This window comes from Asterias rubens, chromosome 16, assembly GCF_902459465.1.
Source record: "Asterias rubens chromosome 16, eAstRub1.3, whole genome shotgun sequence".
In the NCBI taxonomy this organism is placed as follows: Eukaryota; Metazoa; Echinodermata; class Asteroidea; order Forcipulatida; family Asteriidae; genus Asterias; species Asterias rubens.
This window is the reverse complement of record NC_047077.1, coordinates 1,841,856-1,861,983: the sequence shown is the minus strand read 5'-3', so window position 1 is coordinate 1,861,983 and position 20,128 is coordinate 1,841,856. Positions and strand designations below refer to the sequence as shown.

At 38.5% G+C, this 20,128-nt stretch overlaps 1 protein-coding gene across 2 annotated transcripts; it reads right to left on the bottom strand.

Moving 5' to 3' along the window:
* Positions 1-6,681: 6,681 nt before the first annotated feature.
* LOC117301181 (probable E3 ubiquitin-protein ligase RNF217) lies at positions 6,682-20,113 on the bottom strand. 2 transcript variants are annotated; one of them, XM_033785082.1, is made up of 6 exons: positions 20,007-20,113; positions 11,898-12,663; positions 11,009-11,201; positions 10,279-10,480; positions 8,962-9,160; positions 6,682-7,886 (listed from the first exon to the last, which is right to left on the bottom strand). In XM_033785082.1, the coding sequence occupies exons 2-6, from the start codon at positions 12,638-12,640 to the stop codon at positions 7,769-7,771; spliced, it is 1,455 nt and encodes a 484-aa protein (XP_033640973.1). In that variant the 5' UTR covers positions 12,641-12,663; positions 20,007-20,113; the 3' UTR covers positions 6,682-7,768. The 2 variants fall into 2 exon arrangements, with proteins under 2 accessions (XP_033640973.1, XP_033640974.1); XM_033785083.1 differs by lacking the exon at positions 20,007-20,113 and adding an exon at positions 13,676-13,803.
* Positions 20,114-20,128: the final 15 nt, after the last annotated feature.

Below are 20,128 nucleotides of genomic sequence, written 5' to 3'. Positions count from 1 at the left end.
ACTCGAACACAATGATGTTTGTGAACTAAGTATGTTAAACATGTTGATTATCACTTCAAAGAGAATTCTTATCACGACCTTGTTTTAAATTAATAACTTGCTGCAGCATTCAACATGAAATTAAATGTCGCCGAAAACATTTCACCTTCAACTTTTTATGCCGACTCCATTTACAAACACATTAAATAAAATGGTCATTAATTCTATAAAGGGTCAGACTCATAGGTTAATGACATTGTATGGTTTCCTATAAAAGCTATGGAAATGTTGTAGTGTTCCAATTAGTGATGGGGTGAGGACACATATGTCGAACACAGATATTGAGGGTCCACCGCCAACAATATGGCTAGATAACTTTGGCACGTTAATCTAGAGGTCGCAGGTTTAAGTCCCGCTCTAGTAAATTTTTCTTTGTTCTATCCCAAATTATGTATGTGATTATTAAGTTAAGTTTGGAACGTTTCATTTTATGTTTGATTAAAAAAATCCCAAATTAAATATGTGATTATTAAGTTAAGTTTGGAAGGTTTCATTTTATGTTTGGTTAAAATCTTGATGATGATTATTGCTTTGGTTCATTTTCCTTTGAATATACAGCCTTGATGGGGATTAAGCTTTAGTCTTTAAGTTTTTAAAAAGAAATACTCAACTCTTTATTTAGATGCATTTTGGTTTTGATTTGACGTCCCTATTCTATCAAATTCCAATATTAATAGATGTTACTTTTAATTCTGTGTCGGGAGAATTTTGTATTTTTTTTTTGTCCTCTAGCAACTTGGTTAGCTCGGTGGTCTAGTGGTAAGTCATCTGCTCTAGCATTGCAAAGGTCGTGGGTTCGAACTCCACATGAGTAACATATGCCTGTAGTCACGCGCTGCAATAGACTATCAAACAATATCCAAAAGCAACAAGTACCTAACTTGGTAAGAACGTAATGCAAAGCATCATTTGTTTTGTTATGCAGTACTGAATCAAATCCAGTACACACTAACTCTAACGTCTAAAATATTATTGTGTTATTTCATGCGTTTTACTGAAACTCTGAACTACATGTACGTACAGTACGAGTCCTGTTATTCATGGTGACTCAGGAGGGATTCAAACCCACAACTGTAGCATTCTCTCTGAAACTCTGAACTGCTAGTTTGTACAGTACGAGTCCTGTTATTCATGGTGACTCAAGAGGGATTCAAACCCACAACTGTAGCATTCTCTCTGAAACTCTGAACTGCATGTATGTACAGTACGAGTCCTGTTATTCATGGTGACTCAGGAGGGATTCAAACCCACAACTGTAGCATTCTCTCAATATTGCCTACCGGGTACATTGATATCATATACAAAACACGGACAACTCACGACACCTCAAAACAAAATTGAAGACAACTGAAGACCACTGGGCTCAATTTCATGTTGACTGCTTTATACATGTATTCTAACACCCCTACGTTCCGACAGCTTTCTCGTAGTTAATGCTAGGGTTAGGGTTAAGGTTAGGAATAGGAAATACACATGGTGTGTCGGAATTTGGGGTGTGAAAACATAAGTGTGTAACCATTTCATGACGCTGCTTACCGGCCAAAGAATGCTGTGCTTACGACACGCTTTAGACTGTGTACTTCTGTGGGTCATAGCAGGGCGTAAGCGTGGAATTCAATGGTATAAATCCTGTAGAATTATGTGCCTTACAGGGCTTGGTAAGTGCAGAATTCTGCAGTAAGCAGAGCCATGAAATGGAGGCCCACAAGTGTCATCGGAAAAATTTCCGTATCACGCCACCACTTTTTCATTCGATATGAAATAATAAAGTATAATTTACCTCGATGAGAAATCCCTTTTTGTAAAAATGAGTGAAAAAGTGGCTGGCAGGATACGGAAAGTTTTTCGTTTTTAGCAACAAAGATTATCAGAGAGGCCATGAATCGTGTAATTTGCTTGTTTGACTAGGGGTGCAGTTTGCAAACTCTCAAAGTATGTACACTAACTAATTTGATAATTACATGTAACTCACCAACTGTATACTGTTGGACTAAAGGTGTATGCTGTCCCCCATGCACAAACAGTACTCCTTCCAAACCACTGGACACTAGACAATTGTTGGTCTGCTTGGCCTCATCCTCATGGATGTGCAGTACTAAGTCCACCAATACACACAGTATCCACAAACTAAATGTAGCTCACCAAATTGTGGACTGGTGGATGTGCGCTGTCCTCATGCATAACATCCTTTGCTTGTCCATAAAACACACAGTACCTCTTGGGCACTGGTGGAATTGTTCTGCTTGACCTCATGGCTGCAATATGAGTCCACCACTCCACACATTATATGTACAGCAAGCACACAGTATCCACAAATTACACTGAGTATCCACAAACTTCATGTTGAATGTTGAGTGTTGAACTAGGTGCACTGTTCCTCATGCATAACATCCTTTGCTTGTCCATAAAACACACAGTACCACTGGGCACTGGTGGACATATTCCACCTGCCTCATGGCTGCAATATGAGTCCACCACTCCACTTAGTGTTCACAAGCTGTACAGTTCTCACCAACTTGTTGACAGACTCACCAACTTGTTGACTGTTGGACTAGGTGTGCTGCCCTCATGCAAAACAGCAACAACTTGTTGGACAATGTGTTTGGCCATAAAACACAGTACTCCATTTTCCCCTTCTGGACACTTCTGTTTGGCCTCATGGCAGGGCAGTACTGGGTCCAACACTCCACACTGGATCCCCAATCCCAACAACTTGTTGGACAATGTGTTCCTATGTGTCCTCATGCAAAACATCATTGGTTTGGCCATAAAACACAGTAATCCATTTTCCTCTTCTGGACACTTCTGTTTGGCCTCATGGCAGGGCAGTACTGGGTCCAACACTCCACACTGTATCCACAATCCAACCAACTTGTTGGAATATAGGTGTTCATATGTGTCCTCATGCAAAACATCATTGGTTTGGCCATAAAACACAGTAATCCATTTTCCAAACCACTGGACACTGGTGGAATTAGTCTGTTTGGCCTCATGGCTGTGCAATATAAGTCCACCACTCCAAACAGTATCCACAAACTACACCAACTCACCAACTTGTTGACTTTTGAAAAAGGTGTGCCTGTCCCCATGAATTCAAGTTTCTCTGTGGTAGTGTGTTCTGACTTCCAAATTGTGACAATCCATATACATTTCTCAAGCCAATGGACTATTTTTGTGTGCCAGGCCTCTTATTATAAGCAGTTTAGCTTGACTGAAGCAGTATTGAGTCAAGCAAACTCAACATCATGCATTACATGTACATCAACTACATGTCCCAGGCCAATTGACTAGCATGACTAGTGGTGCACTTGTATGCCAGGCCCCTTTCTAAGCACAATTAGTTTTGCGAAGCAGTAATGACACAAGTGTGTGTTACAAACCAATGGTATGCTTAGGCCTCATGCTAAACACAATTGGTTTTGCTATAATCAGTAACAACTCATCAAGAGTGTATACAAACTAATGATACCAGGCTTCATGCCAAACACAATTAGTTTGGCTAAGCAGTAATGAGTCAATGTGTGTTACAAGCCAGGCGAGGCCTCATGATAAGTACAATTTGTTTGGCTAAGCAGTAATGAGTCTAGTGTGCGTGTATTACAGACCAATGGTATGCCAGGCCTTGTGCTTAAACACAATTAGTTTGGCTAAGTAGAAATGAGTCAATGTGTGTTACAGACTATGGTAGGCCTCATGCTAAGCATAGTTTGACTAGTAATTTAAGTACCTCAAAGAACCTTCCACCAGTCAACTGGTTTGGTGAGGTAAGTGGAAGGTTCTTTCAGAATCTTAAATTGTTGCTGTATGATTTTGATGGATTTGGGTTCGTAAATTTTAATTGATGGAAATCCTTAAAGGATATTTTGTTATAAACTTATGTGACTGCTGTGAAAGTGGAAAAGAAAGTATTCCTATACCTTAAACTTGATTGTAAAAACTGGAGAAGAAAAAAATTGCTTAACTTTGGTGCTGCATTTTATGAATTACTTTATTTTCTTAAGACAGATTGATGTCATAAAAACTAGGGGTTAGTCGAGCGATGGTGACAGCTTATAGTTTAGAACTTTAATTGATGACCAACTTGGGACCCATGCATGGAAGTACATGTTAAGGTTGATGTCCTTGGCAACAGCTGTAGCCATAGAGCAAGTTCGAGTGGGCACATTTAGTCGACCAGTGGTGGACTACTGACCAGCAATGTACATGCGCAGTGATGCGCTCACTCGAACAATTCATTTGGAAGTCTAGTCAACCTTCCGTCTTTTCGCGTTAGTGTCACTGGTTCCCCTCTGCGCTTTACACATGTTAGAATGGAACATGCTGCTGGGACCAGTGAAGAAACCATGGGCTCGAGGCTGGTTCCAAATGGTCGACCACAGTAGTCAACCAATGGTCGACCAGCCTGGGTTCGAGTGCAAATGGTCAACCTTTAGTTAACCATTGTGCACACTCGAACTTGCTCATAGCTGTAGCAGTCAATTCAGATACAGTCTCAGTTTCATTTTACATTGATATTTATGGGGGGGAAAATGGTCGCCGCATAATTAATGTCTTACTCCATTTATTTTTGTCAGGAGAATAAATGCCAACAAATTGTTATGAAACCTTTCAGTTTCTGGAAACCTTTGATGAATTCATAGTTTAACAATTTTTGGAACAGCTACAGGCAAAAATGAAAGCACTCTGAACAATGAATTTTCTTGTTATATTATATTTATTTTAAATTTTATTGCAACGCTGAAATGTAACATTGTTGTGGTTATCATCTATTTTTTTAATTCTGTATGCAATTCGGTGGTGGTAATGTAAAATGCTTGTAAATATTCACGTCTTGTTTCAAAATATGATCTGCACGCTTAGAGTCCTTTATTTTTATGTACAAAAGAGATAAATAAAGAGGTTTTACTGTGTTTGAAATCATAAACATGGTGTTTTGGTCACTTTTTGTGTAACTCACAGAAATGCTTGTTTCCCCTTCAAATTTTCAATCACTATTTACTGTTTAAAAGCAGGTCCTGTATGAGGTAAATCCATGTCTTTTTGCTGATCGTTATAAGCAGAGCTATGAAAATGACTCCTAGACCCGATTTCATAAGGCTCTTACATGTTTAAAGCAATCGCACAACATGGGTAAACAGTATTGTCCAAAGGCCCACACTTCGTGTATCACAACTTGTATAAAATAACAAACCTGGGAAAATTTAGGCTCAATCAGTCATCGGAGTTGGGAGAAAATAACAGGAAAACCCACCCTTGTTTCCGCACGTTTTGCCGTGTCATGACATGTGTTTAAAATAAATCCGTTATTCTCGATATCGAGAATTGATAATTGTTTTAATGTTTTCTCAAAAAGGAAAGCATTTCATGGAACAATATTTCAAGGGAAGTCTTTAACCATTACCTTCTGTAAACCCTGTACGTTATTTGTAAATCTGTGAACTTTTAAATTTTGTTCTGTTCAGAAAGTGTCCAATGGCTTTAAGCAGAAAATACTGGTTACTAAATTTTGTTGTTAAGCAACTTTTGATTATACATTTCTGAAAGCAACTTTTGATTATACATTTCTGAAAATGTTTTCACACAAAAAACAAAACATTAATAAATAAAAACTAACATAAGACAATTTAATCTTGTTAAACAACTGTAAACAATAACTGAATAAATACTGATTGCAGGGTGATGAAAACATGTAACGCAAAATATGAACCCATAAACTTGACTTAGTCATAGACCTGGAATTACAGCCAGTCCATAGAGGCCATGACCTCGTTGCCCATGGTCTCGTCTTGGCCCGAGTGCCCCTTCAAAGGTTTCCCATTGACTTTAAGATTTTGGAAGTGCCCTTTTCGAAATGAAGATGGCCTTGCCCTTTCAAAGATGAAATTCAAGGTCTGGAAAGGGTTTGCTTCAGTGTTTCTGGCATGGTTGGCAGCAAACCAAAACTACTCTTAAAGCCAGACCAAAATAAAATTATAATATTTTTTTAATGCGTGTACATTGTACATTATAACTAGACATCTAAACATAAAAATATTATATTACTGACATCAATCAAAAATATATGCATCTTTACACTGACATCCTTCATAGGAATTAGCAAACATTATATAAAATAAATTGGTGCTCATGAATTTTTAAATTTAGCTATTTTTGATTAACTTTTATGTTGACCTGATGTAAGAAAAATACTGAATAGCTACATAATATAAATATTATTATTTACCGTTGTTTTTTTAATGTTGATATTGAAAACATCTCAGTTTGAGTGAAAACAAATGGTTGAACCCGGTTGATTATCTCTTTCTATGGGTAAGCAGACTTAAATAAGCAGTTAAGTGCATCGGACTCAAGTTCTGGTGGTTTAGTCAAGAGGATATGGGTTCGAACCCCTATGACGCTTGTTTTCTTGAGCAAGACTGTAAATGCTTCTCTTTACCAAGGCGTAAAAAACCAAGGGGTAAATGGATACCTGTCGGGGCAGAGATGGTTCTTGTGAAAGAAGGAGTACATGTAGATCTCATAATTCAAAAACCTAGTCCCACTGTACCTTGCAGGAAATACTGTATGTTTCAGCGCTTTGAGACGCCCTTCGGGTGTATAAAGCGCTTCGTGCTACATACTTGGCAGCACAGGCTGTATACTCCCAGGGAGCTAAGATGACTTAAAGGAATGAAATAAATGGCCCCCTTTGACCAGGGGTAATAATGTTGGAGCGCCGTGAACGCACTGATTGACAGATTTGGGCCCATGAACTGTCTGGTCCTGAGTTTACAATAAAAGCCCAATGCTTCATTCGTTGGCCTCAGTATAAATCTCAAGCCCGGGTGTCTGGCAAAAAATATAAGTTAAACAAGTGTATGCTTTAACCTCTGGTCACACCTTTTATGTAATACTGTTATCTGCTTTCTTCAAGAAAAACAAGCAAACAAACAATCAAACAACCAACACAATGTCTCAAACAACATTTACAGGTTATCATTACAAAAATAAACTATTGAAGAAAAAGAAAAAATACATTGATCGATAAATCTTACAGGTTGCAACTTACATCAGAAAAGGTTGCAACTGACATCAGCATAGACAACTCATTTCTTTCATTTTTTAAATAATACTTTTTAATCATCTGTACATACATGTACATATATCCTAATATATTTACATTATCAAACATTCAAACTGTTCATACACACCTAAATAGGTCAATCACAGATTTAGAAGTCTCATTTAATGATTACAATGACATGAATGATTTGGAATACAAGAAAATACTACATGGTAAATGGGGAAAGAAGTGGCAAATATATTAACTTTAGCAATGTTTTAATTTGGTTGAAGTAGACTGAAACGTTCTTACAGAAACTCTCAATACGTATGATTTCGTAACACAGAGCGCCCTCTACAGTTTGTCCAAGTTTCGCAGCGCATCACTGAAAAAGGTTGTACAGTTTAAAGTTGTCTTGCAGTGCCCACCACACAACCCTGGCTGTTTAACTTTGGTATTTGCAAAGTAGCAAAGATGATTTTTCTGTGTTTACGGAGCATAATACTTCTTATACCTCTGGATTTACAGCACAGGCATGATACTTGATCCCTGGGATATAAATAGGAATATTGTATCGAGGACAAGGGCTGAGCTACATGTACAAAAGATGTAAGCTTTTAATAGACATTTAGGGATATTCTTAATCTTATTGTTGACATTTTTACCAAGGGCAAAACAAATCGGGAATCAGACTACTGGAATGTTATCATGCCTGATGTCATCAATACATTCAGTATGTGGTTGCCATGGTGATGCTGGGAGGTCAACAGGGGTCGCTGAGCGGGGCGTCAATGAAGTTTTTCTCCTGAAAGAGGATGAAATAGGTCATTTAAAAAATTACTTTGACACTTCAACGAGAACCTATAGAGTAATAATTTTGTTTTTTAACCCATGCTCCGCCGGTGTCAGTACTGTATACTAGGTCCTTTCCAAAGTCCTGTGAAAACAAAATCCCAGGCATATTACTCGGTGGGATTCGAACCCACGACCCTTGCAACTCTAGAGCAGTGTCTTACCAACTAGACTACCAAGATTGCCTGGCAGCTAGAGGCAGTTCGATATCTATGTTTTGGCAGCGGGTGCCGCAACAATATAATAAATGAGAAACTAGAGGATAATGTACTTGATTTTGAGTTGAACGTGACACGATGGAAACTTTATTTGGGACATGAAATGGTATAGCATTGCTATAAGTTGTAAACCACAAGGGAAACTGACTGGGTAAATTTGAAATAATTTTGGGTTGAACAAGGGAAAAAAAACTAGAGCGGGGTTTGAACCACTGACCTGAGGTGTCTTTCTCAAATTATTTTAACTTTTTATTTCAGTTATCAAGTTGTAAACCACAAGGGAATCCTTGTGGTTTACAACTTGATAACTGAAATAAAAAGTTGCATCCCCTCAAGGTGATCCACTGGCTGCCGCTTCCCAGGTTATCCTAACCTTTGGTGAAATCCCCGGTTACACATCAGCTAACTGGCACACCAAACAAAGATATCAACAAAAAAGGGAAGCCGCCAATATAGGGCTAGATAGCTCATTTGGTAGAGCACCGGTACGTTAACCTCGAGGTCAGTGGTTCAAACCCCACTTTAGTTGATTTTTCCTTTTTCAATCCCAAATTGTTTCAAATTTACCCAGTCAGTTTACCCAGACCAGAAGTCGTTGGTTCAAATCTCACTTTAGTAAATTTGTCTTTGTTTAACCCCAAATTACCATCAAATGGGATGAAACTTGGAGCAGTTGAATGATATGTTTATAAAAACTAAAGGATTAGAAAAAATTTACTTAAAAAAAAAAAGAGTAATTTCCCTGAAAACTTTATTTCATTTGACAACATTTGAAAGATCGTAAATTCAAAAATGTTATCGTAAACTCACCCGCTATACAACTCCTTTTTCTCGTCTAAATACTGTTGGTAAATTCTTGCTTCTTTTCTGAATTTTCTATGATGTTTTTTGCGTATGTAAACTCGTCTAGCCCGTGAGGTGAGATACCAAGGTCCAGCAGCCAGGAGCAAAACCCCAAGGAAACTTACGGTGACAGTCAAGCATATAGGAGCTACAAGTAATTGACAACCTGCAAAAAAAACGTAATATACATGTAAGTTTCTAAACAAAGAGACCAATTATTAAAGGCAGTGGACACTATTGGTAATTACTCAAAATAATTATCATCATAAAACCTTTCTTGATTACGAGTAATGGGGAGAGGTTGATAGTATAAAACATTGTGAGAAACAGCTCCCTCTGAAGTGCCATAGTTTTTAGAAAGAAGTAATTTTCCACGAATTTGATTTCGAGACCTCAGATTTAGAACTTGAGGTCTCGAAATCAACCGTCTAAACACACACAACTTCGTGTGACAAGGATGTTTTTTCTTTCATTATTATCTCGCAAGTTCGATGACCGATTGAGCTCAAATTTTCACAGGTTTGTTATTTTATGCATATGTTGAGATACACCAACTGTGAAGGCTAGTCTTTGACAATTACCAATAGTGTCCACTGCCTTTAAGAATTCACTTCGGTAGTGAAGTTTATAACAAGAAGTCCCCTCGATTCATTAAAGTATAGGCCAGGGGTGAGAGTCATTACTAATGAAAAAGTCTGAAACTTGGATACAAATTGAAAGGTATGTTGAAATGATGCCATTTCTACCGTTTGGTAACCCCTGGGGTTATAAATTCCAAGGAGCTTTTGGAAACAGTATCCAAAGCACTAGAGAAGTAGACCAATGAGCAGGATTTCATTATTTGTGGATAAAATAGTGTCTGATTTTCTTCACCAGGCCGACATAAAAAGTCTGAACAATCTCATCCCTGAGAGGCCTAGTAGTCTCGGCTGATTTTCAACCTTCTGCCCAGGTAGTAGGTAAAAAAGCAGGACAGTCTTTTCAGAACTGAGAAGTCTCCTGATTCCAGAAAAATCTACTCCGCAGTGATAGAATATACATTTAAGCAAGACAAGTTCCCAAAAGAACATTGAATCTACCCAGCAAGAAACACACATGGCGTTACCGAAACCCAATACTTATTTGATACCTCAACATGCAATGCCTCAAATTTATTATTCCACCAGCACAAGGGAGTTCAAAGAATTCCAAAAACTCCATTACTATAAAATGTACTTTTGGCAAAGTTCCTTTTTCGTGCGAATTATTACTTATTGAGAAACTTATTGTTATTGTATTTCTTACCAAATAGAGTTCCCCGGATCATGATACGCTTGACCGGTTCGTTGGGCTTGAATTGATACTTGCAGCCAAACACACTGAAGCGTGAAGAATGCTTCCCAAAATACCGCAAGCTATAAAAACGGCCTCCACAGCTATAACAAAACGACGTAAAACAACGACTGCAAGTCATGTTGTCGCACCCAACACTTCGTTGTATATAAACCTGGAAAAGATACACAGAAAACGAAACAAATGAATGTTTTATTGAGTTGAACAAGGACAAATTGACTAGAGGCCGATTTGAGCCTGCCACCTCACAATTAACATGCCAGCGCTCTACTAACTGAGCTATCTATCGCTTATGTTGGAGGTCTCCCTATTTTGTCAATATCTTTGTTTGGGGGTGCCAGTCAGAAGCCATTCAACCTGTAACCAGTAATCTTCACATGTGGATTTTGGGAGGGAGGGCCGCCCTCCCAAAGTTTAAGACTGCCCTGCCAAAGGACAATCAAACTGGGGACCTATAACAAAAGAGTTTTGGGATCCACAGTTGGAAAACGTGTACAAAAACCAATGGGAGCTGTCAATGGGAGGTCAATAGGAGGTTTACGGTTGCAGGCGTATACACACTTGTGTGTGTGTGTGTAGCCTTTATTGAAGGCGTACATGTACATCAGCTGCATAAAGGGGCACACGGCGGCGGCTGCATCCCCAGAAACCACAGACAAAAATACCAGCTTTCTTGACCTACCTTGCATTTGGGGCATTTCTTAGCGTTGGGTTCACCAAAGTGTCTCTCCTTTGCCCATGACTTGAGTAGCCGATCCCCTTTGAAGTATTCCTTACATGACATGTTGGGATGCCACGGAGCGTGACAGCGGAAACACCACAGCAGGCCGCAGGCACAGGCCACTTTCTGCTCATTCTGCCGGGTTTTATGAGTCCTGCATTTCGGAGAGAATGAAAAACACTTCAGGTAATTATGATGACTGAGGGCAGAAGTTTAAGCGGTGCAGCAAAAGAATTTCCCTGGAGCCAGGCTACACGGTAAGGGGATGCTTTCCAGGTGTGGAGCTCACAATTAAGGCCCCCCAGGTACCCCCCCCCCCCCCCAATGTAGAAAACTTAAAGAGAGGCTTTCACTTTGTATTCTTAATTGATAATGTACATCAACAAACAGATACATCAACAAATAGATTCATAAAATAATGTTCCGAAAAGCCATTTGTGAGTAAGAATTGAATAACATCTGTAACAAGGACTTGTGTAGTCACAAATTAATGCTTAAATTTGAATTCCTCAGACTATAGAGACAGTTGCTACATGTACATGTATGTCAAATGATTCAAGCTTAAATGGGTAAGAGACGGCAAACAACAATACACAATTAAGAATAAATGTGTATAGCACAGTATAATGGTACCAAGGTTTGCTCATCTGAAGCTTGCTAGATGTATAAAGCTTTCCATTTGACACAGCAACTGTCTCCATAGATTGAGGAATTCAAATTTAAGCAGTCAGTAACTTGTGACTAAGCAAGTCATTATACAAGACATTATTCAAATCTCACTCGCCAATGGCTTATTTCATAGATTGGAACCGACTGCAAAATCATTTAACTCTTTGTATTGTTTCCTCACCTTATCATGACGTCAATATCAAAGTGTGCGATGCGGTTACACTGCGGACACGTCTTCTGACTCGGATCGCCGTTATCCTCAGCCAAGAATCGCAGAAACTTATCGTACAACTCCGAACTCAAATGATGTAAGATCTCCTCCTTGAAGATGAAGCAGTGACAAGCGGGATTCAAGCAGCGGATGATGACAACGCGACGGTTCACCTTCTCTCTAACATACGTCTGAACGCAGAGATCGCAGATGGGCATGCTGCAGCAAGCGCGGTGATGCAACATCTTAGAGACAAGACAAACTTGACATTCTGCATATTCCTCCTCACCTTGTGGGAACAAGACCTTCTCAGGTCTCGCCGTCGGGTTTGGCTCATCGGCGTTGATCATAATATCTCCAAGACTATCTAAAGAGGCGAGGGACATTGAGCTGCAATCCTGAACGCAAGACTGGCATCTCTTTGTTTGAAGCTTACCACGTCTTGAGTTCGTCTTGTTGTCATCCTCGTCAGTGAAGTATCGGAATGATGGACAAACACACAACCCGGTGCACTCCTTGCAGATGTGAGTGAAAGTGGGTGGGTAGCTCAGACTACGACGGAGCTGGTTTCTCGGACGGTCTGATGTCGACGGTAATGAATTCAACTTGGCGAGTGAGTCTTGGATTATTTCTTGAATCAGTGCGACTGTCCCTTCTTGTTTCGGATTGGATGCTGTCTCTACGACTTTGTCCTGAGACTCAGCAGAATCCATCTTGGAGAACGCAGAGTCGGATTCTGCAAAAAAAATTTAATATTAGTTTTACCCATTTTATACAACAATGTTGGTAAGCACTGTGATGTATACTTAGTACTTTCCCGAGCTCTTTGAAAATAATCTAAGGATTATTACTCGGTGGGATTTGAACCCACGACCTTTGCAATTCTAGAGCAGTGTCTTACCAACTAACACACATCAGTGTATGTATGGGTAAAACCAAAATTAATATTCTTTGTCCCAATGCCAGCTTTCATTACTATAAAAAAAAGTTGTTTAAACACTTTGCAACCTGCAATCGTGTCAATAGTTAAAAGCTAAGTCCCAAAACTTTGTTTTCTTAAACAATCATACAAAAACCAGGGGTTACGGAAGTAGGGAATTCCACCCTTACATCAAGTGTATTTCGCAGATTAGCAGGTTGCTTGTGTGCAAGCGTAGTTCACGTTATTAGTCCACATTCTTGACTTACTGTAGCTAACTCAGAAACTTTGCACTTAGCTCTGTAAGCAAAGAATGGCGACTGATCATATACAGTAAGCATGGAATTCTGTGCTAAGCAAAACTCCGGCGGAACACGAGTTTAAATTATCTTTAACTCTTGTAAACTTTTCACCTTAATCAAGTATAGATTAGGTTTCCTAAACCTAAGGACATAACCTTTGGAATCGCGTCAAAATTCTTGCATTTTGACAGGCCCGCATAAACATCATAGTACAAGCGCCATCATGATGTACACGCGCTTCAAACTTTTCAACCAGCTTTTCTTTTCCAGAAATGTATTTAATTTAAAAAATGCTAAAACTTTAGGCAAACACTTCACAGGATGTCAACGAATAGAAAGTCAACAACTGAAGTGCAGTGCACTCTGAAAGAGTTTGAGCACCGAGCAGCAATTAGAAATGTATGGTAGGAAGAAATGGGATAACTATCTAGCCTAGGTGTAAGAGATGTTAAATTTGCATCGGGATAAAGAATATTAATTTTGGTTTTTACGGGTAAAAACCAAAATTAATACCTAGGTGTACTTACCTGTAAATGTCAAATAAGGAAAAACAGAATCACTAGTTTCTTACAAATTTCAATCATGCATTACACTCAATCCCCAATAAGTAACTACATGTAACACTAACAGTACACTGCACGCCACAGCAAAGCACAGCCAGTGTTTGGTATACACTGTATGTAGACTGGCCACTATTGCACAGTCAAAGCTGTTTGTTGCAGTCTTTTATGGAGTCACCACTGATGCTATAAATAGAACAGACAATATTACTGATGATGTCATATCGCACACTTGTAGTATGGAACTTTGGTGGTAAACAAGAGTCTACTGTTAATGTGCATGAGTGTACATTGCTGCCCAGGGTTGCCAGGAATTACACAGAGGTCATGGCCTCCGTGGCCCTGGGCCCAATTTCATAGAGCTGCTAAGCACAAAAATTTGCTTAGCATGAAATTTCGTCCTTGATAAAAATAGGATTACCAACCAAATTTCCATGTGATTTTGAGGATAAGCAAACAACAGCCGAATACAAGTAAACAGGCAATATGCAACAAATGGAAACTTGTTGGTAATCCTGTTTTTATCAAGGAAGAAATTTCATGCTAAGCAAATTGTTGTGCTTAGCAGCTCTATGAAATTGGGCCCTGGTCTTGGCCTTGGTGCCCCATTAAAATGTTCCCATAGAGTTCACAGATTTGGAAGTGCCTTTTGCAAGATGAAAGTGGCCTAGCCCTTTTTAAAATGTTATACAAATGAAAATCACAAAATGTTTTTACATTTATTAAATACATACATGTACACACCAATTTAAAGGGGTACATTAATTGCCATACACTACAGAACCACAAAGTCATAAATAAACAAAGTACAAACAGCCTGTACAAGAGATGAACAACTAGACTGCATGTACCCCCTTTCTAATAAATAATATATTGTTAATCATAAACCATAATTATTGCAGCACTTAACATCAATGACTACATTTAAGTGAGTCTCTGAAGGATTATAAGACTGAAATGTGTAAAAAACCTTTTATTGGTTGTGTACAAATCATGCCTGCAGGAAGTCCAGGATATGTGGCTCTTGTAAACAAGTGATGTCACTGGACAATTGAAGCTTTTTAAAAATAGATCTGACCTATGCAACTATTGATTTTAACAACATAGAATCTTAAAGTCCACCCAAGCTTTCTGAACAATACTCAGTGTACGATACTCTGAATCACTGAGTGACCAGGAAGTTAACTGAGTAAACATTGAAAAAACCTCCATTGTAAAGCTGAAGGGGCTGTGTTGTTGCACCAGTGGCTGTACTGGCATTATGAACTCATTGACCTGGCAGTCATATCACAGGCAAGGTTGACTCCACAGTGGGCGATGCTGTCAGTTAAAGGGCATACGTGTCATTATGACCTGACCTATCGCAAGACATGGCACTACATGTATGATTTCTTGTCCAGTTACTGAACGCACATGCCCTGGCCATCAATTCATGACAACAGTCTCCCTTTAAGACCACCAATTCATTGTTGCTAAGTCCCAAGATTTGAAAATCAAAACAAAAAAGCTGCACATCCTTTTTTTTATTTTTTTTTATTTTACAATTTTCTTTTCAAAAGGACAAATTTTCTGTGTATTTATTATTAAACTTACTAATCTTTTAAGAACTTGTAACTACATGTACAAAAAGTGGGTGTTGACTTTAACTTGAACTTGAAGAATAGGTGGCCAGTTTGAATTAAAATGCTTGGCGACCGCCCTCGAAAGAAATAAAAAATTAAAAATAAAAAGGCGCTGATCCTCCTCTTTTTGGAAAAACCTGCACGATCAACTGGTTGCTCTAACTCCCAATTTCCTTTTCAGACAAAACACTCTTCGTCTCGGTAAAATTATCAAGAACCAGGCCTCGGCGAGTTTAAACCACTAGTTCAAGACCTCTTCACCACACATTGATTCCCTTATAAAGAATTGAATAAATCTCACCTAGTGCATCTGATGATGTGTGTATTACGGTAGACGGAAAAGGAGACCCAGTAGAGGACCCTACATCATCACCGTGATATGAATAAAACATTTAGGTAACCCTAACCCTAACCCTAACCCTAACCCTAACCCTAACCCTAACCCTAACCCGGTTTACCTCGATTTCGATGTGACATCTGACCCGACATCAAACATGAATTATGCATACAATGTTTTATTCACACGACCAAAGTCCATGACGTACGTCCTCTACTGGGTCTCCTTTTCCGTCTACCGTGTATTACATGCAACTAAATATTTATACCGCGCACATATTTGTCAATAGACACTCCAGGCGCACAAAGCGAAAATTAATGGTAACATTTGACAGAATACTTGACTCTGATTTAGAAAGAACGCTTGAACAAATATGTCTTTAAACTGGACTAGAAGCACTGAAGGGATGTATGCATGTACAAAGATCTCTTGGGAGAGTGTTACAAAACTCAATTTACACATGAAATGTCAAAAGTCAAGCAAAATGTCACTCTTTGTTACCAATTTTGACTATGGGGGGGGGACACCTTGTACAGCTCAACCTTCTTTTGTTTCTACTAAGATCAATTTCATTGAAATGCCAGTCATTTACAGTTTTCCAATTATGTAGGCTATCACTTGTATGCATAATTTATATGACATTCCTTTTGTAATAACAGCTCAATTTATACAGCACATTTACACTTTTCAATTTCCTCTACATGATTGTAGCTGCCGGCAATCTCAGTGGTCGGGGCTCAGGAAAAATCCACAAGTCTGCAGGGCATGACTGTTGTTGCCCAAAATGTTTACTCGACCAGAATGTGTTTACATTGACCATGAGTCAAAAAGAGAAAAAAACTCCATGACATTACGGCCTAGATATTATTTTACTCGAACAAGTATGTACATGTATAATTGACATGCATAAAAGAAGATTGATCTGATTTGGCTTTACAAAAAAGTATACTACCTCATTTCTCAATAGAATTGAAAGTATTTTATATAAGACTCGAATAGACACGATATTACACAGAATAAGACATTATTTATTTACTCAATTGGGAGACTTTTGGACGGTCCTTTTTTACAGTTGTCGCCAGTAGTGCGCATGCTCAGACCTCGCGCACAATACTGAGCATGTGCGCACAATCTCAGCGCCTGCAAAAAACAGATCAACACACTGTATGTCTGCTGCCACCAGCGTCTTAAAAATATCTCCCACTGAAACACACAAGATCACCGAACTGGTCCCTTCGAGAGCCCACTTCCAAAACAAAATTGTTTTAAATTTAGTTTTGTAAAGGCCTTTCATGTGAAAATTTAAAGAATAATTTATTAGTTTTATTTTTATTTTTGCTGTAATTGGCGATTCATCCGATGCTGGTTTGAATAATAATACAATACAAATACAAATATAAATCACTGGCCAGGGTGACCCCTGAGGGGTGGGTGGTCCAGTGTGAATTGTTAGCCTTGATGATGCATTGTCAGTGTTTGGGAACTGTAACCAAATAGGCCTAAATATTCTTTACCCCAAACACAAAACTATCATTAATCTAAATGGATCATTCTACATCAGCGTACTTGTAGCTGCAGGCCTGATACTTCACGGAGGCAACGGAGGCGATTGCCTTCGTTGCCCCTTGCCATTGCCTTGGTGCCCTTGAAATGCTCCAGTAGAACTTTACAATTTCCTCATAGGGTGCCCTTTGCCAAAGAGAAAATGCCTTGGTGCCCTTGTCCTTTCAAAAACGAAGCATACAGCCCTGTAACTGTCAACTTCCTTGATAAGATAATTATGACAATGAGGTCCCTGAGGCAAAGGTGAATCATTTTATTTTAACCCGGATCTTCTCTTTCAATTGAAATTGGGCAATATGGAAAACAAGCTCTTAGTTACAAAGACCAGCTGGAACAAAAATCGCGACAGGTGATCTGTGGCCCTTTGCTGAAACTCATTTTAAACATTTTCAATCAGGTCAATAAATTTAGCTCACATGAAAGTAAGCAGATTTTAATTGGTTAACTGCTTTTCAGAAATATTCACCAAAAACCTTGGTTAGTGTTGTTACTATAGTATCATACTGTAGGGTATGTCATCAATCATGTGTTTTTATGTGAGCAAAAAGGCCAAAGGAATTTCCCATGCAGGGACAATAAAGTTGGATTGTACTGTAACATCATTTGATTTGAGGGAGCTACATTTGTATGGCCACTTTGTTGCAACTATAAAAGAGGAACATCCCATCAATAACATCAATGTATTATCATTCTCCTGAAGACAAGCAGGGTATACTGCTCAAAACATCAAGACCAAACCGGCACTTTTCAGAGCCAACACTCATTCATAAGAGATTTAATACACATGGTTGTACCCGCAAGTTTACTACTTATTTATATAGTTTCTTCTTATTGTCATCTCGACGCCATCAGCAGCTGAATTGTACATGCTACATTGCAGTTTTTTAAAACCTTCAAATTGAGGTCTTATTTTTGTATCGATAAATACCTCCAAAAGTTTTTTTTTTTTAAATACAATTAAATAAAAAACACATTACAAACAATTTACTTTCCCTTTTTGTACTACACATGTATGAACTGCTCAGTTAAAGAAAGTTGCTATTGTAGTGGATACGGAAATCTTCCCGTATTTTCTGCTCAACAGCTTTTGGGGGAAGGTGAAAATTGTTTGTGTGTTTTTTGTTTGTTGGTTAATCTCTTTTTATTCTATTCACTTTAACCAGACAGATAAATAATGATCAATAGCCACTACAAAAAAAAATATGGGAAAGGTTTGCGGGATAACTTTCTGTATCCTACCTGCCACCACTTTTTCATTTGTTATGAAATAAAATAGTATCTAATTTAAAAGTCAAGTATTTAAAAAAAAGGTACGAAAAGTGGTGTCAGGATTCGAAATGTTTCATAAAAAATGGAACATTAATTGCAGATCAAAATAAACCAGTACCAATGGGGGTGACATTCAGAGAAGGACTGGCTTTCTTCCGTATTTGGAGAACCAATGCGGTCAGACAGATAGTAGTTAATTGCTCCATGCTATACAAACAAGCATAGAGTAAGGACAGACTTGTAAGCAAGCAATGAACAAGAAATTCCTGATAGGGAAACCAACGGTGAAACAGTGGAACCATGAACCTTCAGTCATAGTTCAAGAACTAATATGGCAGAAACCTCATTATATTTCTGGGAAGTGAAGAAACCAATTGAAGCTCACTCCTTGTCTTACAAGACGCGTCATGCTTGGGTTCAAATATGAACTAGTAGTAGTAGAAGCAGCTGTTTGGCCAATGTGAAGTTTGGTGTTTGTTAGGGTGTTTGTATGTTGTTGTTGTTTTTTATTTTATTCCATTATAAATGTTTAGAAAATGGTCAATAGAAAATGGAAAAAGTTTTTGATTCGTGCCACCAATTTTTTATTCATTATGAAATAAAATAGTGTTACTCATACATTTTGTGGGAAACTTTTTGAATCCTCATGACACCACTTTCACCTCATTTTTGTAATGAGTTTAAAGTGGTGTCAGGATTCGGAAAGTTTCCCCAAAAATGTATCATAAGTTGTAGACCATTGTTTAATACAGTACGAATAAGGGGTAACATCCGAAGAAGGATTGGCCTTCTTCTGTATTTGGAGAACCCATCACATCAGACAGAGAGTAGTTTATTGCTCCATGGGCAAGCAAGCAATGAAAATGAAATTTCAGAGATAGGGAAACCATATTGCATATGTCTCTCTGACTAGAAACGATGGAGTGTTTAGGGAAACCAAATGGTGAAACGGTGGAACCATGGTGAGCCTTCCTCCATTGTGAACGATAGTAAACAACACCCCACTCAGTCATAGTTCAAGAACTATGACAGAAAACCTCATTATATTTATGGGAAGTGAAGAAACACTCTACCTCCATGCTCTTCTATTTCTACCTCCATGCTCTTGTCTTACCATGCCATGGAGTATTTCTTAAATTCTACGGATAACTTTCTGTATGGCGCCACCACTTTTTCAGTATTCACTCATTTTTACAAAAGGGGATATTTCATTGAGGTAAAGTAGATACTATATTATTTCATATCGAATGAAAAAGTGGTGGCGCCATACGGAAACTTTTCCATTTCTACCTCCATGCTCTTACAAGACGCGTCATATGCCTGCGGCCAATGTACGTAGTTCACTCACCGTCATACCGTGACATGTGTGAGATTTTCGTTGACAACAAAGCACGTCATTTCCGCCGAACTACTGCAGAAGCAATGTCACCTTAAAAAACATATAGTTAGAACTGAAAATAACCCAATAAGGAACCTCAAAATCTCACAAAGAAAGTATAAAACTTACCTCAAAGGGTGACTGATATATAAACGTCTTCACTTTTCCAATGTTGTTAATAAAAGAATAAAAGTGTAACAATTTCGTCAGCGGAATTTTTATCTGTGTTTTCTGAGTTGACTGAATTTTGT

Excerpts from the sequence above, each read along its gene's own strand:
- LOC117301181 (XM_033785082.1), bottom strand. The coding sequence starts at position 12,640 with ATGGATTCTGCTGAGTCTCAGGACAAAGTCGTAGAGACAGCATCCAAT. Across the intron at positions 10,481-11,008 it reads AGAAATGCCCCAAATGCAAG|GTTTATATACAACGAAGTGT; the intron begins GTAGGTCAAGAA and ends TATCTTTTCCAG. Across the intron at positions 7,887-8,961 it reads AAAAAGGAGTTGTATAGCGG|GAGAAAAACTTCATTGACGC; the intron begins GTGAGTTTACGA and ends ATCCTCTTTCAG.